Source organism: Callospermophilus lateralis, unplaced genomic scaffold (genome assembly GCF_048772815.1).
Source record: "Callospermophilus lateralis isolate mCalLat2 unplaced genomic scaffold, mCalLat2.hap1 Scaffold_96, whole genome shotgun sequence".
In the NCBI taxonomy this organism is placed as follows: domain Eukaryota; kingdom Metazoa; phylum Chordata; class Mammalia; order Rodentia; family Sciuridae; genus Callospermophilus; species Callospermophilus lateralis.
This window is the reverse complement of record NW_027517776.1, coordinates 532242-557166: the sequence shown is the minus strand read 5'-3', so window position 1 is coordinate 557166 and position 24925 is coordinate 532242. Positions and strand designations below refer to the sequence as shown.

Here is a 24925-nt window from a genome sequence, read left to right as displayed (position 1 = left end):
AGAGAAGAAAATTACCAAATACAGCATAGCAAAATTAATTAAATAGAAATAGTCACTGTGTATCCTGTGATTTATTGTGATTGTATAAACACACATAGATATATAACTGCACTCAAAGCAAACGAAAAAAAAGACAACATGCTTATTTTCAAAACCAGAACTCCTGATAATATTAGAGGTTGGTTCTCAGTATTCATTTTAACACACACACACACACACACACACACACAAGTCAAAGCCCTCATGCTCCTAGACTTTAATAGAATGTTAACCATAATTGGTATACTCAAAGAATGAATCAATCAACATCTAATGTAGAGTTTAAAATTTACAGGATTCTCATATACATTTTACTTCTGAAAATTCTGTTCAGAAATCTCTCTATTCATCTCTTCTTATTCTCTGCAGACACCATTCATCTTCGGGTTCTTGAATCTTCCCCAGTCGGCACAGCTGTTGGAAGTGTGAAAGCAACCAATGCCGACACTGGGAAAAATGCTGAAGTAGAATACCGAATTATTGATGGTGATGGGACTGATACGTTTGACATTATAACTGAGAAGGAAACCCAGGAAGGCATCATAACCGTGAAAAAGGTGCTCTGCGTCAGCAGAAAAAAGCATGGTGTGTTTAGAGAGTTGAGGTTTCATTATGTTCTTTTGACTCATGCATTATCCATTAAAAGATATATTACTGCCATGCTTGAATGTAATTCATAGTTTACTTAAGTAAGAAGGATATAAAGCCAAAAGCTTCTTAGACATGTTCACTGTGTTTCTATTGATTGAAACGTGAGTCTTGAGATTTTACAGAATTTAAAAAGTTAATGTATGTGTGATTATATTTTCAAGTCATATTAATAAAAGGCCACGATAATAACATTATTTTCTTCAGAAAATGCTTAATAGCTAATAAGATCAATATATCATTATAGTTGGAAGCATAAAATGTAGTACACCATCCAGATTCATGAAGCAATAACTAGAGATGCTAATAAAAACAGAATGGATTGGAACATAATTCAATTGTTCACATTTCCCCTTATGCTATGTAAATTAAACTTTTCTGCTAACATATGTTCAGTGATACAATTTTAAGGTAACCAGTTACGTTATTGTAGGATCAGTGCCATATTATGAGAAAATGCAGGGAAATTTAAAAAAAAAACAATAATTTCTAATGAAATGCCAACCATCAAGTAACCACTGAGGCACTGGTTAATAAGAAAACTATCCTGAGAGTGCATGGCAAGGCAGGAGGTACTCAACCTTCATTAAACAGTGACCAGCAAAGGGCAAAGCAGCTTTATTATTTTCCATGACCAGAATGTAGCACTCATGCAAACAGAATCTTGGGGATCTAAAAATGAAAAAGAAAATGGAGGAAGTCTGATTCAGCAATGTCTTCACTGTTAATAAAACTTATCTTTCAGAGTGAATGTGAGGTGAGAGAATGCCGCAGTCTCTGGCTGGGCACAAATCACGAGCCACCACACAGCTTGTAGATTCAAACAGCAATTCTTTATTCCCGAACTCACACCGGCTGTCTACAAACACGTTCTGGGGGAATCCACGTTCTCTGCCCAAATCCACTCTCTCCCAAATCCACTCTCTGCCCAAATCCTCTCCGCATGGGCTTCTGTCTCCCAAAATATACTGTCTGACCCTAAGCACTCAAGAGGAACTCAGCAGCCGGATACGCCCTATTCTAAAGGGGGAACACCCTAATCTCCTACTATGCTAAACCGCCCTATTCTAAAGGGGGAACACCCTAAACACGGATCCTGCCCTGGTCCTTGAGCAAGGTCACCTTTCAGAAGTCCTTCCACTAGACAGCATGGGAGTAAGCTGGCAAGGAATTTGTCATACCTACTTGGCTGATGGCTCCCAGCAAGAGACATAGTTCTTTATTTGTGACAGTTAAACTATATTGATATTTAAAGCCCCTTTTTTGTTTATTAATGCATCCTCATGCCAACTTGCTATTAAATCTGTGCTCTCTTTTTTATATGTTATTTTTACTTATACGTGACAGTAGAATGTATTTTGGCATGTTATATATACATGAAGTATAACTTCTCATTCTTGTGGTTGTACAGGATATTGTCCTTTCTTATTCCTGAGATTTTCTTTATTTTGACTCTTTCAAGCAAGTATGGAAATTTATCACCAAGATTTTGTAAATTTAAAATTTAAAAAAATTTTGGGTACCGGGGATTTAACTCAGGAGTACTCAGCCACTGAGCCAAAACCCTAGCGCTATATATATATTTTTTTGATGCTAGGGATTAAACCCAGGGCCTTACACATGCAAAGTAAGCACTCCACTAACTGAGCTATATCCACAGCCCCTCCCAGCCTTATTTGGTATTTTATTTAGAGATAAGGTATCACTGAGTTGCTTAGCACCTCAATTTTGCTGAGGCTGACTTTGAACTCACAGTCCTCCTGCCTCAGCCTCCTAAGCTGCTGGGTTTAGAGGTGTATGTCACCACACCCAGCTTCACTTTTTTTTGCTTAGAAAAATTTAGTAGTACCCAATACCTCAAAACACACATGTGTGCATGCCACATATACATAATCTGCCAGTCAATTTTTTTTGGTAGAGAATCACCACCTATGAGATAGGTTTGAACATCTAGCCCAATTTTTTGCAAGGTTTAAAATCTCATTTTCTTAAGTTCCAAAGTGTTACATTTTGAATATATAAAAAGTAAAAATTGAATCCTAAACAATATTTAAGGATTATATAATTATCTGTGCTACTTTCTAAACTTATTAATAAGCAAATCAAATGCATTCAATCTGGATTTTAAAAATCATTCTCTAACTTGAAATGAGCATGTCATACAATTCCCCTCACTTTAATTGAATGACATTTGTCTTTTTACAGCCACTTGACTATGAGAGCTAGAGACTTTACACTCAGAAGGTTGAAGCAGAAAATACCCATGTGGACACACGTTTTTATTATCTAGGACCATTCAAAGATACCACAATTGTGAAAATCTCTATAGAAGATATAGATGAACCTCCTGTTTTCAGCAGGTCCTCCTACCTCTTTGAGGTTCATGAAGATATTGAAGTGGGCACAATAATCGGGACTGTAATGGCAAGGGATCCAGACTCTGCTTCCAGCCCCATTAGGAAATTATGCCTGTGTTTGAGATGAAACAGAAGAAATTGAAATTCACATAGAGATTATGAAATTCTATTTGAAACATTTAATGCAATAAAATACTACAGGAGTTTTTCTGTAAGTTATACATAAATTTGGTGAGCCCAGTGTTTAAGGTAAATTGGCTTTGAATATTTGGGAGCAGGTGTGCACAAGGGTTATAGCTTATTCTTATCACATCCTATAGACTGAAGTCTGGCTTGTATCATCTGTTTGTCTCCTTAAAGTGTTTGTTGTTTTCTGGGGGAAACGAGGTACTGGGGATTGTACTCAGAGGCACTCAACCACTGCCATATCCCCAGCCTATTTTGTATTTTATTTAGAGGCAGGGTCTCAATGAGTTGCTGAAGCTGGCTTTGAACTCTTCCTGTGTCAAACTCCCACTAGGATTACAATTGTACATCACTGTGCCTGGGCTCAAGAATACTTTTTTAGATGTACATTCACGTTGCAACCAAGCCATGATATTTGTATGTGAGATAAATATAAACAGTTAAAAATAATGTGATTGTGTTATAATTCAGTTTTCTCATAATTTTTACAAATTGTAATTATACTCTAGTCATTAAAGAAGGGAATTTTTGCATTGTTCTTGGTTTTGGGCTTTGTTGTTGTTGTTTAGCTGTCTCAAAAAAATGCAAGGACATTCCACAAATATCAGTCACTCAACATTTTTCTTTATTATGGCAATCAAAACACATGAGATGTGATAGACACATAAAAATTAGAAAGACTCAAAGTTTGCATTGACATTTGCACTGATATAGCAAGGAAACAGAGATATACCTAATATTCATCATCAAAGTGAACGCTTACTTTAGTCTGTTTTTCCAGCATGTGTTCTGGATTTCATTTGTTTCCTTAATTATCAGCAGGTTGATTTTGCTTCCACATGAGCTAGTAAAGTATGAGTTTAAAGGTTTGCTGTACAATTTCTGTATGTACTCATGACTCATTCACCTGACTCTGGTCCGACTTACTTTGAAAATTCTATAAATTCTGCCAACTTTCAAGTGAAGTCATACTATATACAGTGACAAATGTATGTATGGTTTTATTTAATTATATAATTATGCATAAATACTATTTTTTGGATTGATGTGAAGCATCACAGTTTACATGCTGCAGAAGAAAACTGTACATAGTATTCACATATTACTCCCAACTGCCAGCAGGACTTCCCTATAAATATCACACCTCCAGTCCACTTGTCTTCATCTAAGTGGCTGCATTCCCTGAATTTTTCTTTAAGCTTTAAAATAACTAATATGCATGTTTAATTTTACCCCTTAAATACTTACCAAGCATTTTCTTGGCAGAAATTCTAACTAATGTCAGCCGTCTCTGTTCTGGGTCCCTGATTTCAAAATGGTCCTTTTAAAAAATGATACATCAGAGTTTTGATGATACAAAATTAAGTTGACTAGTATTAAGTCCTGATATAAAGATATATCTCCACAAAGTGAAATATACATTCCATCCTCACATAGATTGATGGCTATTTTATATTAAAATCTATATGTAGATACTTAAAAACACAATAAATATAATGTTTAATGAAAACACAAATCAAAGGACCAGGAAGAGTCCATTCATGTATAGAATATACAATGCCAATAGGTATGGCTTTGTATCACCTGGTTGTAGAAAGTAGGAAGGCATACTCTTATATCTTATTATTTTTGTAGAACAAGCAGATACAATGTATACATGTGATATACTATACTATGTATATAATCAAATAAATATAAATATTGTGGATAAGTGTGCACATATATGTAGTAAATTTATATATTCTACAGGTTTTGCATCTACCAATTCAAACAAAATCAATGAAAAGTTTTTGGAAAGATATTGTTTGTACTGAATGTATGAAGACATTTTTCTTGTCATTATTTCCTAAATAGTATAGCACAATAATTACTTGTGTAGGGTATGGCATTTATCTTATATTAGGTATTATAAACTATCTAGAAATGATTTAAAGGAGAATGTGCATTGGTTCTAATCCCCAGTGAATATAAAAGGACAATTTTATATATTCAAAGAAATAAAATAGCCTTGCAAGTTTAATGTATTTATATCATCATTCTGGACATGTTACAAATTATGTCATATATCCTTAATGGTAATGCAGTAATCAAAAAGTTTTACTGAAAACATGTATCTTGGAAATGATTTTAAAAGAAAAATGAAAGTTAACATATAATTTGGTGATTAAGAATCAGAAAATAAAATTATGTTTTGAATAATATTTGAAAAAGAAGGGCTGTGGTTTCTCTACATCTTCAAGATAATATCACATAATACTCTAAATCTTATTATTTCTTCTTTAAACTGAACTGCAAAAAACTAATTAAGAAAACCACAAAAACTGTGTTTGGCAAAATCATGGTACATGATAACAAAAGTTTTCTATTAATGTACATATTTCTACTTCATATCCTATTTCTATATAAATAAGGGAACTTCTATTTGCCAAAATTCTTAATAATTCTGTCATTTTTTCTTACATTGGATAAATATTTGTACATAACCATATCAGATATTAACATATTATTCAAGGAGTTTTCATTCCATTGGAGAAGAATATGAGAATCAAATAATATTCACTAACTGCCTACTAAAGTTACAGTAGTAGATATATTATGATGGTGGTCAGTAGGCACATTGTTTTCAAGTTTAGATTCCTGTTTTAGATTTGGAATGAAACAAATTTCAAATACATGAGATAAATGACAGATATAGTTGTACAGTTACTTTAGGTAGGAAGCAGATAGATTCTTGAAATTTAGGTGATCATGGAAGACTATAAGTAGGAGATAAAATGTATGTTGGGTCTTTCAGTAGTAAACTAATTTTGTCAATCTGGGGTGGAATTTGGGAATTATTCTAGATATAGGGATAAAATTATTTGCTTTATTTGTGAAGGCTAAAACATGTAGTGTTTTTTTTAAAAAATGGGATTTTTCCCAATGACATCATTAAGATTGAAAAACCTGGTATTAGGTTTCAGAATGATATACAATACAATGCCACAATAACCAATTGCTGCCTATTTTAATACAGATGTATGAAGATTTCTCATCTGGAATTATACTATTTTAAAGTTATACATTTTATAATACATGTGGTTAGAAACTGAAGCTATGTACATATCATACTCTGAAGCTCCAAAACACCATTAGTTGATGCCCAACTAGTTTGATGAACCTACTGTTATCTCCAATTTTGTCATTAAGGAAAATCTGAGCTTCTGGGATTGATCTGTTGCAATGGATTACTGCAGTAATTCTCCACTACTAAATAAAGCAATGTAACCACATGTAATGCATACTATGTTGTGGTCAAATATATCAATATTAGTTCACATGAAAATAGACAATGATTTTAAGAGCAGAGATTTTAGAAGACTAGCATTTCAATACAGAACCAAGTACTTGGAGAGAGTGTATTTCTGTGATTAACTCATGAAACTCTACATTCTAGATCAGTCAGTACTGTGTTTCTTCTGATAATTATTAGTAATATGTGTGTCTTTTAATTTTACCATTTTCTCCTGTAACACTTCAATAACACTGCCATGTGCTTTTCTTTGGCCTCTATGTTCAGATTTTCTTTGGATCGCTATATTGACCTTGATCGGATCTTTAGCATACATTCTGGAAATGGATCGCTTTACACATCAAAACCACTTGACCGTGAACTATCTCAATGGCACAATCTTACTGTCATAGCTGCTGAAATCAGTAAGATGACTTTATGTCTATAATACATAGTTATGTTTATAATTCTGAATATTTTAGTTTTGTATATTTAACATATGTTTATAGATTTAATTATATACTAAAATAATTCATTCATTGCTTATGCAAATTATACAAATTATAGTTTTTGTTCTAAGAAATTTATATTTATTTTATTTATCTTTAAAATTTATTTATATATGACAGCAGAATGCATTATAATTCTTATTAAACATATAGAGTACAATTTTTCATATCTCTGGTTGTATACAAAGTATATTCACAACAATTCATGTCTTCATACATGTTACTTTCGATAATAATGATCATCACATTGCACCATCATTTATAACCCCATGCCCCCTCCCTTTCCTTTCAACCCCTCTGCCCTATCTAGAGTTCATCTGTACCTCCCATGCTCCCTCTTCCTACCCCACTATGAATCAGCCTCCTTATATCAAATAAAACTTTCAGTGTTTGATGGTTTGGGATTGGCAAATTTCACTTAGCATTATCTTCTCTAATTCCATCAATTTACCTGAAAATTCCATGATTTTATTCACTTTTATTGATGAATAATATTCCATTTTTATCCATTCATCTATTAAAGGGCATCTAGGTGATTCCACAGTTTAGCTATTGTGAATTGTGCTGCTATAAACATTGATGTGGCTGTGTCCCTATAGTATGCTGTTTTTAAGTCCTTTGGATATAGACCAAGGAGAGGGATAGCTGGGTCAAATAGAGGGTACATTTCCAATTGTCCAAAGATTCTCCGTACTGCTTTCCATATTGGCTGTCCCAATTTGCAGTCTCACCAGCAGGGTATGAGTGTACATTTTTTCCCACATCCTCGCCAGAACTTATTGTTGTGTGTCTTCATAATAGCTGCCATTCTGACTGGAGTGAGATGAAATCTTAAAGTGGTTTTAATTTGCATTTCTCTAATTGCTAGAGATAAGTGCAGTACACAAAGATGACCCTTTAGGTGGTCAGAAATTTTTCTTCAGTTTAGCTGCTGTCAATCCAAACTTCACAGTACAGGATAATGAAGGTAAGTTTTAGAATTTGTTCATTATAATATAACATGACATTAACTGGAAATTTCTTCTAAAGTAACTATTATAATATACATGATCTGTCAATTTATTGATCTGCATTATGAAATTTTGTTTTTATCTGATAGTTAATGATATTTCATGATAATGTCTTGTTTGAAAATGTTAGCTCTCTTTTATTTAATAAACTATGTGAGAGAAGTGTCTGTGTAGATATGAACAATGAGATTAATGATGAAATGATTAGAAAGGCTAGAAATAATCACTTTGCCTAAGAAAAGGTATACAAAATATGAATGGAGAAATAAGTAACTCAGTGAAAGTGTTATGCAAACTCTGATGAGATTGAATAGCAGCAGGTTTATTGAAGCCAAGTAGGCATAAAGGAAGAGTAAGAATGTGATGTAGCCTCACTAGCCCCTTAGAAAATATGGTGCAAAGGCATTGCAAGATATGCTGTTGTCCTTATAGTATACAAATTTTATTTTTTAGAAATTAATTTTTCTCATAGTCTCACAAAAATAAAACACATTTTACAGAATAGTTATGATTGTTTAAAAGTTGAACAGCTCTGTTCCCTGATAAATATGTCATTGGAGTCATTCTAGCTAAACAAAATTATGTTGTCAGATCTCTATTTGACTTATTGTATGTTATGTTAAGCTAACTATGCAAGCTTCTGTTTGCAAAAAGACATGAGTTTTAGAATGGCTGCAGATTTGTGTATTTTTAAATAAGCCTCATAACCACATTGGCATGTATGTAAGTGCTTTCTTCACAATGCATGATGTGTGTTGGCAGAATCAGAATCTAGGTAGTTTTCAAAGTACCAGCAAATAATTTAAGATAATAGGTCATTTTACATTGTGCCAACCTTTATTCAAGCTATTTCATCTCATTGAATCTTAGCAAAAACCAACTGAAAGGGGGAGTATCTATTGTAAACATCTGTTTTTTATTAAATATGAATTTATTAAAATGCTCATGTTTTCTATCACTCCAAACACCTAAAGTTATCAAGTTGAAAAAAATTAACATGAAGGTGGCAGTCAAAATGCAGAATGAATATTTAATTTTTAAACATGAATTGTAGACATTCATCTGAAATATGAATTAGAGATTAAGTCTGAATTAGAGATAAACAACATCCTACTTTTTAATTTGCTGAACCTGGCAACATATGCATTGAGTTTTGTTGTTGTTGTTGTTATACATGACAGTAATCAAACATTGAATTTAGACTGGAGCTGTCTCTAGTACTGAATTTACAGTATTGAATTGACAGTACCTGCTTCTAGTTGTATTTTAATTTTCTCCCTGCTCCAGTGAAACTGAGCACTGGTTATTAAAAAGTGATATAGACATGAAATAGTATTGTCTTAGCATGGCATTTCAAAGTTATTGGGGAAATCACTCAAGACCAGCCTTAATTAATTTTTGACAAATATTACCAAGAGTTCTTTAATCTATATACGGTACTCAAAGCAGGAAAAAAGCCCACAGAATATAAACCAGAATATTTAACCTAATCATGTGAAATTAATGATGCTGTGATACTGGGTGAAGTTTTTTTAAAAAAATTGAAATAGCATATATACTACCTTAGTGTTAATTTTCTAGCCTTGTATTAATTAATATTTGCCTTAAACTCCCTTATTTCTAGGTTATTCCTGTTTAAAATTAATTTTGTTTATTCTATCATAGGTCAAAAATTATATCATGAATTTCTAAATATTCCATAAAATAATTTGAAATGAGTCAAACTTTATTTGGTCCCTCAACCTGTCAAAACTATTACAAAACTAAGGTTCAAACATTTGTTAAAAAAATTAAAAATTAGACAAGCAAGATTCTAAAAGTACCATATATATATATGCTCATATTATCTTAGGATATTTCAGGGGAAAAATAGTTATTGAAAGATAAATTTTAAAATTTATTTATGTGCATGTTATTTTGTTAGTCTGCTTTCCCAGCTTATGTAGTTAACTGGTATCATTAAGTTCCAACTCATAATTAAGGAATAAATTATTTTGTATTCAAACACTGTACCTGCAACAGATTACCTCTATTTTTTTCTCTCCTGTTTGTTTGATTTAGCAGCTCACTGACTCCCTCCCTATATTGGCATTTTGAACAACTCTGCAGGGCTGACTAAACAAAACTAACTTCTCTGGGCAAACAACCGGGATAGAAACTATCATACCAATTATTTTTTAAATACTACTTGTTTGGGGATAGAAGTCTTTTTTCATTTTAACCCCACAAATTCCATGTGAGAATACTAGGTCAATTAACATGTAAAGAAAAAGTCAGTAGTATAATATGCTAGGTAGTGGGATATTTGTCTTTATTAAATCTTTACTTCACTCTGGAACTTTATTAGGCACTTCTAAGAGTTAGCCCAGGCTTTCTGTTATTACTTTCAGTTAAATACATCCTTTAAGTTATGTGTTTGTTTGAATGAGTGGAAATCAATGCTCAGAAATGTTAAATAATTTGCATGCTGCTGGGTATATATTGAGATTCTTCATGGATTTTGACTATTTTATTGCTTTAAACAATGTAACAATGCTTACAATGTATCCAATCCTATTTTCTTCATGAATATTGGATTGAGATATGCTGTATGTGTGTAAATGAATAAATGAAAGAAAATAATATTTTCTTTTGGTCTACAAAGCAGATTTTCAGAAAACAGTAAAAAAAAAACTTCTCATCTATGTAAACTTGATATTTACTTACACAAACTCACCATTTTGAAAATACTATGGGATAATTTTTGAAGTTAGTACTCAATCAATATTTAGTTATGAGGTATTTTCATATATAACAAAGATAATAAATGATTTCACTTAACAGAATATGGGAGAATTGATAAAAGTTTATTTTTATAATTTGACTTTTCTGTATTACTAAAAATATTAAGAGAAGTCAAGAAACAGACTTTATACTAATTAAATCAAAAAGTTCAAATATGAATAATCTATTTATTTGAGGACTTTATAATTTATATGTAAATTATATTCAGTCATTCTGCTGAAATATGTATTAAATATAAAATCTCCAGTAAGAATAACATCAAGAGTAGCAAGCTTTTATTAAGTTGATTTTGTCAAACAGTGTAAACAACAATATAATGAAAAACACTTTTATCTTTCATTTGATGAAACAATGTATGCAGTATGTATGGTTATCTTCACTTTATACGCAATAAAGATGAATGTTCGAAATATTTAAAGCATTCTCCAAGGCCATCAATTTGTGAGAAGTTGAACCAAAGCACCTTGCTTCTTGGTGATTGTGTGTACAATTTTCCAGTGAAATTTGGAGTTTTTGTCCATGTTTTTTTTCTCATAATGGCTGGGTTGAGGCCTCACTGTCTTATGTGTTCACTAAAAAAATGTTAAAACTCTCCCTTTATTTGATTTACTTCTCTCTAAAATAATGATTCTTGATTTTATAACCTAGAGTAAATTGCTTTTTAACTGCTTTTGAGTTAAGAATGAGATTAAATTTACTCTCCAGATGCATTAGCTTCAAACTATTGTTTTGGGTATCCCTCTGACCCTTATTGAAAACACTATATCTGACATTCCAAGAAGTGAGGAAATAAACTTGGAGTTGGAATCAATATTACTAAATTTTTGTTATTAGAAGCTTTTGACTCAGTAAAATCATTTTGTTCATAATAATCAATCTGAGTTTCAAAACTTTACTTCATACATTTTATGGATGCATGAATACATGAGTTTAAGCAAAATAAAATTAATTTTTCCCAAAGACCTGAATAATAAACAGCTTTCTGTCTTCATCAAGGGCTATTTTTTTTTTATCATTTTAAGGCCAAGATTACTTAACAGTGGGTTAAAACTCCTTTTGGTAGAATTAGAAAAGTTTCTTTTTTTGCCCTGTCACAGATTTGAAGACCAATAGTCTGAGAATTCCATGTTAATAAATAAGGAAACAGAACTTAGAATATCTTGATACAAAAATATCATAATTCCCCCATCCTTTAGACATTCTTCTAAAAGAGGCTAAGGACAGATATATAGAAGAGAAAGATTTCTCCCCTTCTTTTACCTATGTAATTGAATTTCCATCTGTTTCTCTAAATCAATTTAATGGACCAGAATCTAAATTTTTGGGAACAGCAAATAATAGTGGGAAATTTAAATGCAATCAGAAGAATTTGATGTTAACTTCCTCTTAGAGTTCATGTTATTAACATTATTTTGGTTATTAACAGTATTATTTTTATACTTATTGTTACTGTCTCATCAAAGTGGAGAACTGTCCTTTGTGAGCAATACACATTTCAACTTATGTATACACATTTTTAAAAATGTATCTTGGGCTGGGGATATAGCTCAGTTGGTAGAGTTCTTGCCTTGCAAGCACAAGGCCCTGAGGTCCATACCCAGCACCAAAATAAAATAAAATTAAAATAAATAAAAATGTATCTGGCCAAGGTCCCTGCATTGATTTGGAGTTAATCCAGTGTAGTGACTTGAATATACTTGTTGTACTGTCATCTAACAATTTGGGGGAGTTCTCTTACAAGATATATATTTCTAAGGAAAGCATCATAAACCTCTAAACCCATGTTATGTCTAAACATCTGGGTCTTATTTCCTATAATGTAGGCCTTCTTTTAATAAAGTAAGAAACAAAGGTATATAAATCAATCAACACAGTTATTTAACAGAATCAATATTCTATACCTTATTAAGAATGGTAAGGATGTGAAAATTCAGGCATATTTTAGCCACTTGGATCTTACATGAAGCTTAGTTCAACTTCTCTAATGTTTGTATAACATCTATCTTACCATTTATTACACAAGGCTCATATATTCTGAACAACCAGAAACTAACACTTCTTAGAAAAACAGAAAAAAATATGCACTGTAATTAAGGAAGATTCCACAGTGCCTTAACAATAAGTCAGAAACACAGCTTTTGAACATCACCTACCTTCACTAAACCCTTTTCTGCTTCCCCCAACCAAAAAAAAAAAAAAAAAGGAACTTGCAAGAAAAAATGGGGAAGTAAAAACTATATCTAAATAACGCATGCTCCTTTTTCCTGCTCCCTCTTGCTTGATAGCATTCTGAATGGACTTCTTACGTCTCTCCTTTTTTTTTTTTTTTCAAGTTATAGTAGTACTGTTTGCAGCTCTAAAGAGACAGCGGAAGAAGGAACCTCTGATCTTATCCAAGGAGGACATCAGGAAAAACATCGTGAGCTATAATGACGAAGGTGGTGGCGAGGAGAACACCCAGGCCTTTGACATTGGCACCCTGAGGAATCCTGCAGCAATCGAGGAAAAGAAGCTGAGGCGAGACATCATGCCAGAAGCGCTCTTTATCCCCCGCAGGACTCCCACAGCGCCTGACAACACGGATGTGCGGGATTTCATCGCCAAGAGGCTCAAGGAGCACGACCTGGACCCCACCACACCACCCTACGACTCCCTGGCCACCTACGCCTATGAGGGCAACTACTCGGTGGCTGAGTCGCTGAGCTCCCTGGAGTCAGGCACCACCGAAGGAGACCAGAATTATGATTACCCCCGGGAGTGGGGTCCCAGGCTTAACAAGCTCACGGAGATGTATGGTTGTGGGGACAGTGACAAAGACTCCTAACCTGGATTTCTGTTCTGCTCAATAAGAGGAAGCGACGTAAAGGACACTGTCTCCACTTCACCATATTTGATAATCAGGAGACGTTTCCTGCCACTCAGCACAATTCTTTCCCATTTATTTCTTAATTTGTTCATTAATTGCATTAATAATTTCCTGTAGGATGTCTCATGGAATATATGCGACATTTTATTTAATCACTTCCAAGAACCAAAGCTATGGAAATTCAGTGTTGTCCATCTTAGTAAAAAAAAAAAAAAAATTCAAAAACATGAACAGGATAGCTCTCCCTTAATCAACCTCAGAAATGAGCCGCTTCTGTTAGATACATGTTCTGCCCTTGCAAATGAAGTTTTTGAAAAGGTGCAGACAAATTTTAAGATATATCCTGTTCTGTACATTAAATTTAAAAAGAAAAAATGTACATGTGGTGTTAATAGGTGTGATATGCAATCTGGTATACAAAAATTTGTGCAATTTTATTTCATCAAATTCTATCTGCTAATGTTTTATATTTATATTTTTGTATTTATTTTTAAAAAAATAAACCAGTTTTTACAACTACTTTGTCTCCAGCTTCTTTTTTCCCCCCCTAGGAAGAAAAGAAGTTCTCCATGAACTAAATATCTTGGTAGAAAATTATATTAAATACAGGTAAGAAGACAAAGTCACTTTAATATTGAAAATGGTAACCAATTTAATATAACTTAGTCAAGACCTATCCTTCCTATTGAGTCTTGTTGTGTTATAATATGTGAGAAAAAAATCTTAATATTAAAATTTTAATTTATATATCATTTCAATGTACCATTCAAACAACTTTAAAATATTGTCAACCTTGTACTAAAGACACCAAGCAATGCAATAATTTCATTTTGCTCATATTTCCTGAAATAATTGAGAAAGGAATAAAACATTTTTCTCATTTTTGTATGACATCTGTGCTATTGAGTTTTATTGGCAATAATAGTTCAGACAGATCTCAGACTGAAATCATGTTTTAATGGAAAATATATTTACCTCCCATGGTGACTTTGAAAATGGCTAGTAATGACAGTAATAATGCTGAATGTTCCATTAAGATACATCGTTGCAATTATGTCAACTTTCCAAAAATTCATTACACATTTATGTGTAACAAAGTCTGTTTTTCTGTCAATGAATGATTCAATTGCAAAGAAAAGGGAGGGAGGATTTTTTAGTTAAATACACTGGCAGTTAGTGCCAGTCCAAAGTTTCTGAGACTCATGGAGTTTAGCTGCCACTAACTGATTCTTTGTTTCTCAAACTCCACAACATAATTTATTTATAAGTGGAATACTTTATTGGATCTAAGCAAAGTTATGTTCCCTGTTGAGTATACTGTAAACAATACCAAAGATTTGTGTGTTAATTAGTGAAAATGCTATGGTTTTGGAGTAAGTCAAGGTATGATATTGACATGTCCTTAGTGCAGAATTAGTTATTTCACTCTTTTTGAACACTAATGTTTTCTAACTCCCAGCTTGCCCCACATCACTCTGACCACAGATACTTAGGTTTGCATAGTAATAATGAAAGATAATGAAAAGATAATGAAAGATAAACAATCCAGGTGGTCTAATTAAAATTACAGCCACATTTAAGACCAAATACACATCACACTGTATAGTAAGATCTAATTTGGCACACTCCCTCAAGTTCAAGAGCCCATTAATGATATACTGAAGTCTGGCTACCAAAAATATAAAGTTTAAGAAACAACAACAACAACAAAAAAATGTTTTATATGTTGAACTGAAAGGAAGAAAAATTCTCCAAAACCCCTAGAAAAAGAGTTCATTAAAAATAAAATTGGGGCTGGGGATATGGCACAGTGGTAGAGCACTTGCCTAGCATACATGAGGCACTGGGTTCCACCCTCAGCACCAGATAAAAAATAAAATAAAATAAAATAAAAGTATTATGTTCACTAACAACTAAAAATATATATTTTAAAAAGAATACTTCATAATAAGGTACTTGCACTACTTGTAAAGCAGTAAAATGTTAGAGGTGGATCCATTTTAAAAAATTTGGTTAACAATGGAAAAGATAATAGGATATGTATCTTATGAGCATTTTATATTATGATTCAAAATATAATTTTGTTTAAACATTAGTTTTAATGTTTCCAGCATTAGTTGTTTTTATTAATATTAGATGTTGGTAATTGACATTCTTAATTAAAGGATTTAATTATCTATGCTCAAATAATTTAAAAGCGACATTAACTTGTTGTCATTTATTTTGACATACATTTTTTTTTAAGAATTCAAGGATTGTGACAATGATCCAAACCAATTTTCCAAAAATACTCTCTGAACTAATATTTGTTGGCAATGAAGTTGGTATGGTAAAGGTGTGAGATTTCTTGGTAACCCTGAAATTCAAAATGTATGCCTATATTAACCTGTTTAATTTTTCTTAATTGTTCTTCTAGAATTATTCTTCTAGAATTAGTGTTCTTCTAGAATTATTTGTTCTTCTAGAATTATTTGCTACCAAAGGAACACACAAGGTATAGCTTATTCTATGTCCAAATTTTGTTTTGTGTAGGGATTAAGGCAACTGTCTTCAGTATCACAGACTATTGATTTCATGGAACCAATGTGGGATACTTATTTATTTATCCATGTATATGCTCATTTGTCAAATAATTATTGAGCATCTATTAAAATCAACAAATATTTTAACTCCTAGATATGTAAAAAAAAAACTCATATAAATATTCTTCTACAAATAAAAATATGGTAAAATTGTTATTGAAAAACTCTGATTTTATGACAAAACACCTAGATTTTCCTATAATCAAAATTTCTAAACACATAATAATAAATCATTCTGTTCTTTTTCATGATTAAATATTCAGATAAGTAAAAAAATATTGGCTTATAAATCTTTTGATCATTAGTAATGATAACTGAGTTCTCATTTTTTTACTTTCAACAAATTACCAAAGATTTATATATAATTTTATATTCAGTCTTAGATTGAGTTATCTCTTTCTCTATATATAAACAGATATATCTCTTTGCTATATATTCTAAAATAAAATAATTTTAGATTTAGGATTGAGGATTAAGGATGTCTTCTTATCTAGTTAAGGTATCAATGTATGTACTTAACTGTCTATAATTTATATCAATAGTATATTCATAGATATGTACATACAAACTATGAAAACAATAAAATTAATTCCATTAAATGTTCAATGATTCCATTCACATTGTGAAGTTTACAAATACATATAGACAAACACATAAACTCAGATATTTATTAAATAATTTTCACTAGACATATTTATAAGAAAATGAATCACTTCTCATTTATTACAGGTCTTTTGATCCAATGAATACATAAAGGGATGGAAGGATAGACTGATGCCTGCAATCATTCAGAACTCCTTTGTTAATCATAATCAATACTTACCTCTGAAGTTTATTTGAAGAATAAAATCATACAAAGCTAATAAATTTTCAAAACGTTTTGATAGAACAAATGGCTGAATTGTGGACCTTGCCTCTAGGCAAGTAAGTATAACCAATGTTACATATGTTCAACAATAACAAAACAATATGTAGAACGACAAGTAAGAAATAAAATGAATAAATGTGTGGCGAGGACCTCTAATGTAAGGGTGCTAGCTGTCTTCCCCTCAATGGTTCTCTCATTAGATAGTGCTGAGTATGTAGCACATGATAGTTATTCACTAAATATATATCTAGTCACTATCAAAGCATCTCATCCATTATGGTTATTTAAGGTAGAATTGGGGCCTTATTTATTAATCCAATTAACTTCCTTACATGTGTCAATGATTCTTTTACTGGAGACTCTTAAAATGTAAATGGACTTTATTTAGTCTGTTACCTTTTTTTTTTCAATTTTCCTAAGCACTAAGCAGCACTCTTGTTAGTTTTTGCCACACACTTAAAAAGAGTTTAATCATTACAATAAGTTATATAGTGTTAATATATCCATATTATTTCTTTTAAATAAATTAATAGATTGGTTAAGTACTGCTATGCCCTCCTTTCAGTCGGGACTTGAAATTGTACACTTGGACAATTGCCAAGGTAACACATGCCAAATTTCTTTCCTTCCTCCAAATATAGTTTTGCCTAGTAATCCATCCAGTCTTGTAAAAAAAGAAATCAGTGACTGTTCTGAAGAAATTTTTTTTAAAAAAAAAAACTTTGTATTGTTCTGTTTCTCAAGATTTCACTGAAGCCTCCTTACCTATACATTTAATTCTGAATTCCTATAAAAGATTAATAAATTTGCCCAACTGAAACACTTTTGTTTTGAACAAACAGTTTGAACTCAACTTAAAATTACCTGTGGGTTTTTTCCTCATTGCTATGTTTATAAACATCATTTTAATGCTCAAGATTACATAGTTTACAACCCTAAAATTTTTTGGAAACTTCGAATACTATTACTACTTATTTGTACCATCAATTACTTCACATACTCAGAGATGAGCCATCTAATTCCCACCAAATCCATATCGAACCTTCTCTACCTGCTGTCTGCTTCACCTGTGATTGGCAATGTTCTTTTTCCAGTGAAATGCTCAATCAAGTTATTGGAGTAATTCTCGATCCTACCTATTCTTACAAATCTCAGATTCATGTGGTTGGATTTGTTTTATTTTTAAAATACACTGTTAATAGTTCAGATATGTGGTGGCATCCAAAGTTCATGTGTAAGATAATGTTAAATTATTAGATTTCAGAGGTTGAATGATTGTATTATGACAGGCATGATTTAAACAGTGGGTTAATCCAGTTATATGGATTAACTGGATGGTAACTATAGACTGGTAGGGTGTAGTCAGAAGGTTGTGCCCTTGGAGTATATATTTTGTCCTTGGTGAAGGAAGTTCAGCACTCTCTCTGCTTCCTGGTTGCCACGTTCTGAGCTGCTTTCCTTTGCTTGCCCTTCTGCTGTGATGTTCTGCCTCACCTCCTTGGGCATATGGACTGAACCTCTGAAACTGTGGCCCAACTTTTCCTCCCCTGCATTGTCCTTGTCAGATTTTTTGGTCACATTGACAGTAAAACTGATTAGAATATGTAAAGAATCTTGCAACTTCCTCGTGCGAGGCAACAACTTCCTTGTCTGATATTCAAATCAAATATCTTGCTAGGTGGATTCTCGTTTCATTTTGATGCAGGTACACACTACTGTCAGAAATGAGGTCAGAAGACTTGTTCACAGTGAATTTACTCAGTGGCTGTTGCTTTCTCATAAACTATTTTAGTCAAAGTTGAGTACAAAATTCTAACAATGGCCTCAATTCTTCCCTGTGACTCTTTTTCTTTTTTTCTTTTTTTCCTCACATTTGCTCCACTCCAGCAGCTCTATTATTATTTCCTACCTCTGTGTGTTTACAGTGACAGCTTCTTCTTCCTAATTTCATTTCCTTGCCTTTTTTAAGTTCTTGATCAAAAAGTTTGATCATTGTACTGTCATGTGTAACTAATAATAAAAATAAAAATGTTTGTTTCCAATTGAGGTCACCTGATCCAGTTTATTTCAAATTAAATGTATAGTATTTCCCCAGCCTGTCTCAACCATGTATTTGTTTTCTTCCTAACACTTCAACATTCTTAACATTTTAATGAATTATTGTATACTATGATATTTTCTGTCTCTCCCAAACAGAATGGTAAAATTCATGATAGCATGGTTGTCTAAGTTTTCTTCATTATTATGTCCCACTTACATCTGACTACGTGCTCAATAAACATTTTTTGGACAAATTAAAACATATTTACTATTAGAATCATTACTCATTTAACTTCACTCATTCATTTACTATATTTATTTTTTAAAATGTGCATATATGTATTATATGCTTATAATATTTTGATCCTCAGGTAGTGAACTGATAAAAGTTGTAGGAAGTGTTTTAAGGATTTCTTTGTTTATTTTTTGGCAACAATTTTTCTCCTAGAATCCAGCTGTGCTGGATCACCATTGAATAATATTCAGGAAATAAAAATTTTGATTAATTACTTTAAGAAGTTATAAATAAATATTTAAGGGCATAAAAATCTGAGAAAGGCAAAATACTATTTTCAATGAAATTTTATTACAAATAGGTTTGGGATATTTGTGAAAAGCCACTGACTATGGTAATAGGAATCAAAATAAGCTAAAATATGTGCTAGCAATTAGAGAATGATAGTCTTTTCAGATTCTGTTCTGATAAGTTTGAATCTGGGTCACAGTTTGTGGGAACTTCATAGTCTAATACTGTGGAAAGACTGAGTTGAAGGGAAACTATTCCTTACAGAAAGTTTTGAAAAAGACTATAATACCATGATGTTAGATCACAAGAAAAAACTTTTCTAGAAAAAGCTTCCCTATTTGAGATTATTTTCTTTTTGTATTTTTTTTTTTGCTTATTATTTCCAGGTCATAAGGGTTAAATTTGCATTTTTAATAAGTTTCACTTTTTGATATTATCAAGATATACCAAGTATTAATATCCAATGACAGTTCTCAAACTCATGATCCACAAACTTTGGAGACAAACTTCATGAATCTACAGCAAAACCAAGGAAGTGAGGTGAGATAATTGATAAGAATGAGCATGAAGCCAAAAGACATGGTGTTGATTTAAAAATAAAGTAAAATGAAAGAATATATTTTAAATTCCAGCTCCTATAAAGTAAGTAAAATTTTATGTAAATTATGAAAATTCTGGAAAATTGCATTTATTTTATACTTTTCAGACTCTTTTTATGCATATTACAATTTGCACATGGGCCTCCTGAAAAATCTCATTAATTCTTTAAGTCTTAATATATAGTACTTACCTCCTTGCCATATTTTCTACTTATTTTCAGATTTTGTTACTGATAAATAAAACAAAGATGGAAAAAGTTACCTTTCACAAATATAAGAAATAATAATAACACTGACAACAACAAAAAATAGTAAAAGGGGCAAACAAAAATCATTTATACCATCATATTTTCCATTCATTATAAAGAGAACCAATCTAAAGCATCCATGAGTTAATTCAATGGATAGTTTTTAATTAAAGGATTTATATAGGAAAGGATTAAAGATTAACAAGAGCACAAAAGAAGTGGTAGACCATTTGTGAAAATTTTTCCAGCTGTGGAATTATCCTCAATTTGGAACATGACATTTACAACTCCACAGGAAGGATAATACAGCTACATCATTCCCGAATTTATCTGAGCAAACGTCCCACACAATGTAAAATAATTAGAAGCAGGCCTAAGACTCTTGCTATGTTATATTCTTTGTCTCTATTTTACAATCAAAAGGATTTTAAATGAGTTTTGTTCACAATATGTACAATCTGTGCCACTGTTACAATTTGCCTTTATTTTGATAAATAATGATTCATTTTAAATGAATTTCTCCTTAGTGATTTTGTTAACATCAGTGCATCTTAAAAAAACAAAAACAAACAAACAAACAAAAGGCAAAGTTAATGATTGTTTCTACTTTTGGAATGTTCTACTTTTCTTTTAGAAAAGTAAGATTTTAGCACAGTAAATTCATGAATGAGAAATTATCATCACTTGAATTCATAATTAAATTTCATATTTCTATTTCCTCAAGGAGCTACATTTCTTTTAGTCATAACTTGGCTTCATTTGCAGTTACTGTGAGCATTCAAAGGCTTTATTGACATCAGTAGTTCCGATGTATGAGTGTTACACTCTGTTGATGGGTCTATATAATTTAGATTAAGAAAATTCTTAGATTTTTAGGTTACATTTGGTTAAGTGCTTAAATTTGATAAAACCATAGTTCCCACAGTGCCTTGGGCATCTAAATTGGTATTACATAAATTCTTGTTGAGTGATTGATTAAAGTTGGCATTTCAAAAAAATTTGTTTTCTAATTTTGGCACTGTGGAAAATGTCAGGTTCCATACCTTCCCCACCTTCAACCAAAATGGCAGCATGTTTCATTCATATTTGAAAAAGCATATTCTAGAAATGTCACAGTAACCTTTTAAGATGACAGTCTCTGACTAGGAATTCTTGACAGCATCTATGCACAATTATGCCAGCTATATATCGAAACTTTCTTACATCATCTTCCCAAAAGTGATAGCCTGAGCAGACAGCATGAAGATGATTGCATGAAAGAAAACACAAACTTGATGTACTCTTTAATAAGTTTTATTTTTTAGATAGGAATAGAAAAGTTAACTTTAATTTAGGAGTAGCTTTAGTGTAAAACTGGATGACTTAAGTTATTTTAAGAAAAATATTTTATACCATCACTCTCCTATCACATTGAAATCCTTGTCCATTTCTAATATAGAATATTTAGCACAATCAATTTTGATATGTTTTTTAATATAAATATTTCAATTTTGTTAAAAATGCAAGAAAAATACACACAAACTCAAGGATATTCTCCAAATCATTTAGAACAAAACAAAGCATCTTTGTATTGGTAGAGTAAAATATTTAAAACATCAATAAAAAAAATATTTTGTGTATATAGAGTTTTATGACTATCTTTTGTAAGATACTAGAAAAGAATAAGAAGATACAGATGATGATGATAATGACTTTTATTTGCCTCCTGTATGCCAGGATTACTATTTATTTTAAAACATTAATACATTTAATTGTCATAAATGACTCTGAGGTAATCACTATTGTTCTCTCCCTTTTATCTGTGGGGAAAATCCAAGAACAGTCAGGTTAAATAAAATTACACAAAGTTCTACTCCTAGTTCGAAATAAAAGTCTTAGTTTTAAGGCTAAAACTCTTACACTCATAATATCTAGTAGGAAGACTAAAATATATATCTCTATATATATAGCTATAGATAAATAATAGATATATATTTATAGATATCCAGGGTAGTAATGATAGTAAAAACATTTATATCAGCAGTGCTGATAAGGCAAATGAAGTTTTTGTGTAAAAAAGAATTTTAACCATACATAGAGCCAACACCCCTATTATATAACCATCATAAACAGGCTTTAAAAAATCTATTAGACAATTTCTTTTCTCTCAGAAATATATGATGAGTATAATTAGAATAAATGTGATTTTCCAAATATAGTTTTAATTGCATCTCATTGGAAAAAGTAAAAACAATAATGAGTCTGGATAAATTTAGAAACTTTTGCAAGTTGAAGTAAAAGTAATTATGTATTAATGAGAAAAAATACTGACAAATAATGCTTTTGTATCCATTATTTGTTTTATTAAGCAGTTAACATTTGCCCCTCACCAATTAAGCATCCGTTTACCAGAGTGTATCTTAGCATTTTAGTATCACAATAATATAATAATTTCAATGTAGTCAATTTTATTCTTAGACTAGACAATATGATGAGGAGTTTTAAGTTTATTATTTAAAATAGTATTCAAACTTCTCCGGGCTCATATCTCATCAGGATGGTGATTGATTTTATGTCCATGCTTAGTGTTTCAAGATACCTCTCAACAGTGTATATCAAGACTTAGGGGAAAGTATTAGTCATGTTTTGCCAATAATAATGCTGCATAACAACCAATGCCCATTTTTATTAGCTTATAAGTATTAAAATTGTTCTTATGAGTCTACAATTCTGCTTTTGACCTATAGTTTTTTATTTATAGTTTTATATTAATAGAGTAAAAATTACAATGCTAGAATAACAATATTTATTTCCTGCATATCTTGTATAATTAGACACTAAAGTTAAGATTTTTATAAATTGTGTTATTTTCTATGATTTAAATCCTTATTTTTAGAATATTTGTACTGTATTATCATTAAGACTTGTATATTATTGGCATATTAAAGTCTTCTATCAGCATTATGTTTGTATTTTCTTTTCATTTCCTATACTTTTTGAATTGAGCAATTACTCTTTTCTATATAGACAATCATAGCTGATATATCTTCATTATAAATCCGTTTAGTATTATATTACTACTTCTTTGTTTCACTTAATTTTTAACTCAGATTTGCCTATTATCAAGTTGTCAACTTCTTTCTTATCATTTTCATGTACAGGACTTTTTTTCCTATGATGTTGTCGGCAGCCTTAATCACCTTGATTTAGTGTGTCTTTGATATACAGAATTGCTAGTGTGGGTTACTGTTAGCAAGTCTGAATTGATGATATGCTCATTCCTAAAGCTAACAGGTAGTGACCAATACTTGGGCTTTATTAATTAAAAATAGTATTTTTTAACCATGCTTTGGCAGTTGTTTCATAGAAGGATATATCACTGTGTTAGCATTTTTTTTAAAGAAAAATAATTAGATTCTTGATTTGTATCAAGTTTCAAGAGAGACTATGCAGTTTGGGGGGGGTGATGGATGTAATTATCAAGGTCATCTGTAGAATTAGATTGTGTCCATGACCAGCTCACCATTGGAGATCTCCATCATGAGAAAGTATTCTGTCCCCTGCTAAGGAATTTTGTATGATGTCAGCAGTTGTTTCAGGTATGAATGTAATGAGTTTCTCAAGGATTTGTAAACTAAAATATCTTACACCTGAGATTTAGGTTGTTACAGGAGGGCATCCTTTGCTTGTAATAAAATGGTTTTATGACAGTAAACTCTTTGAGTTTTATAAATTATTCTGCAGTGAATGAAAAAATATAAAACTTTGTTAATGAAACAAAAGCATTATGAATTCATTTGAACCAAATATATCCATTCACATTTATTGATACGAAACATTTCTTTAGTCTCTGATCATATTATGTTATAATTAATGTATACAATGATACATGTATTTCTATAAATATCACAGCATATACATGTATATATATATATATATATATGAATGTATGTGTTACATATATTATGTTAATGTGTTTATAGTAAGCGTTGGTTTAATTCTTCATATGCAGTGTATTGTTTTCCATTTAAAATATACTTAGCAGCTAGAAATGTTTATTATTTTGTTATACTGAATACCTTTGTTTGTTTTATAGAACACTTTACTTGCTGGAATATTGACTTTAGTAGTATCTTTGGGCCCTCACCTACTACATATACAAAATTTATTGACTTCCTCTTTTGTTTCACTTCTCCCATAATTTACTTCCAACTTTTCTATGTTGTCAAAAAAATATAATGTGTATGTGCTGTGGTTTAATTTTATGCGTCAACCCGACTGGGCTAAGGCATACACAGACCTGGTAAAGTCTGTGTCTAGATGCCTCTTTGAAGGAGTTTTTAAAAGAGGTAAACATTTTAATGGGTAAGATGAGTGAAGATCACTCTCTCCAGTGTGGGTGAGCATTATGCA

The 24925-nt window shown here is 31.4% G+C and overlaps 1 protein-coding gene across 1 annotated transcript in view; it reads left to right on the top strand.

Moving 5' to 3' along the window:
- The window catches only part of LOC143641315 (cadherin-10-like), a 104992-nt gene extending 91364 nt beyond the window's left edge, over positions 1–13628 (top strand). Inside the window, 7 exon segments of the mRNA XM_077108579.1 lie at positions 409–596; positions 2893–3158; positions 6790–6926; positions 7879–7977; positions 11510–11537; positions 11654–11685; positions 13138–13628. Coding sequence (XP_076964694.1) covers positions 409–596; positions 2893–3158; positions 6790–6926; positions 7879–7977; positions 11510–11537; positions 11654–11685; positions 13138–13628 — 1241 coding nt within the window.
- Positions 13629–24925: the final 11297 nt, after the last annotated feature.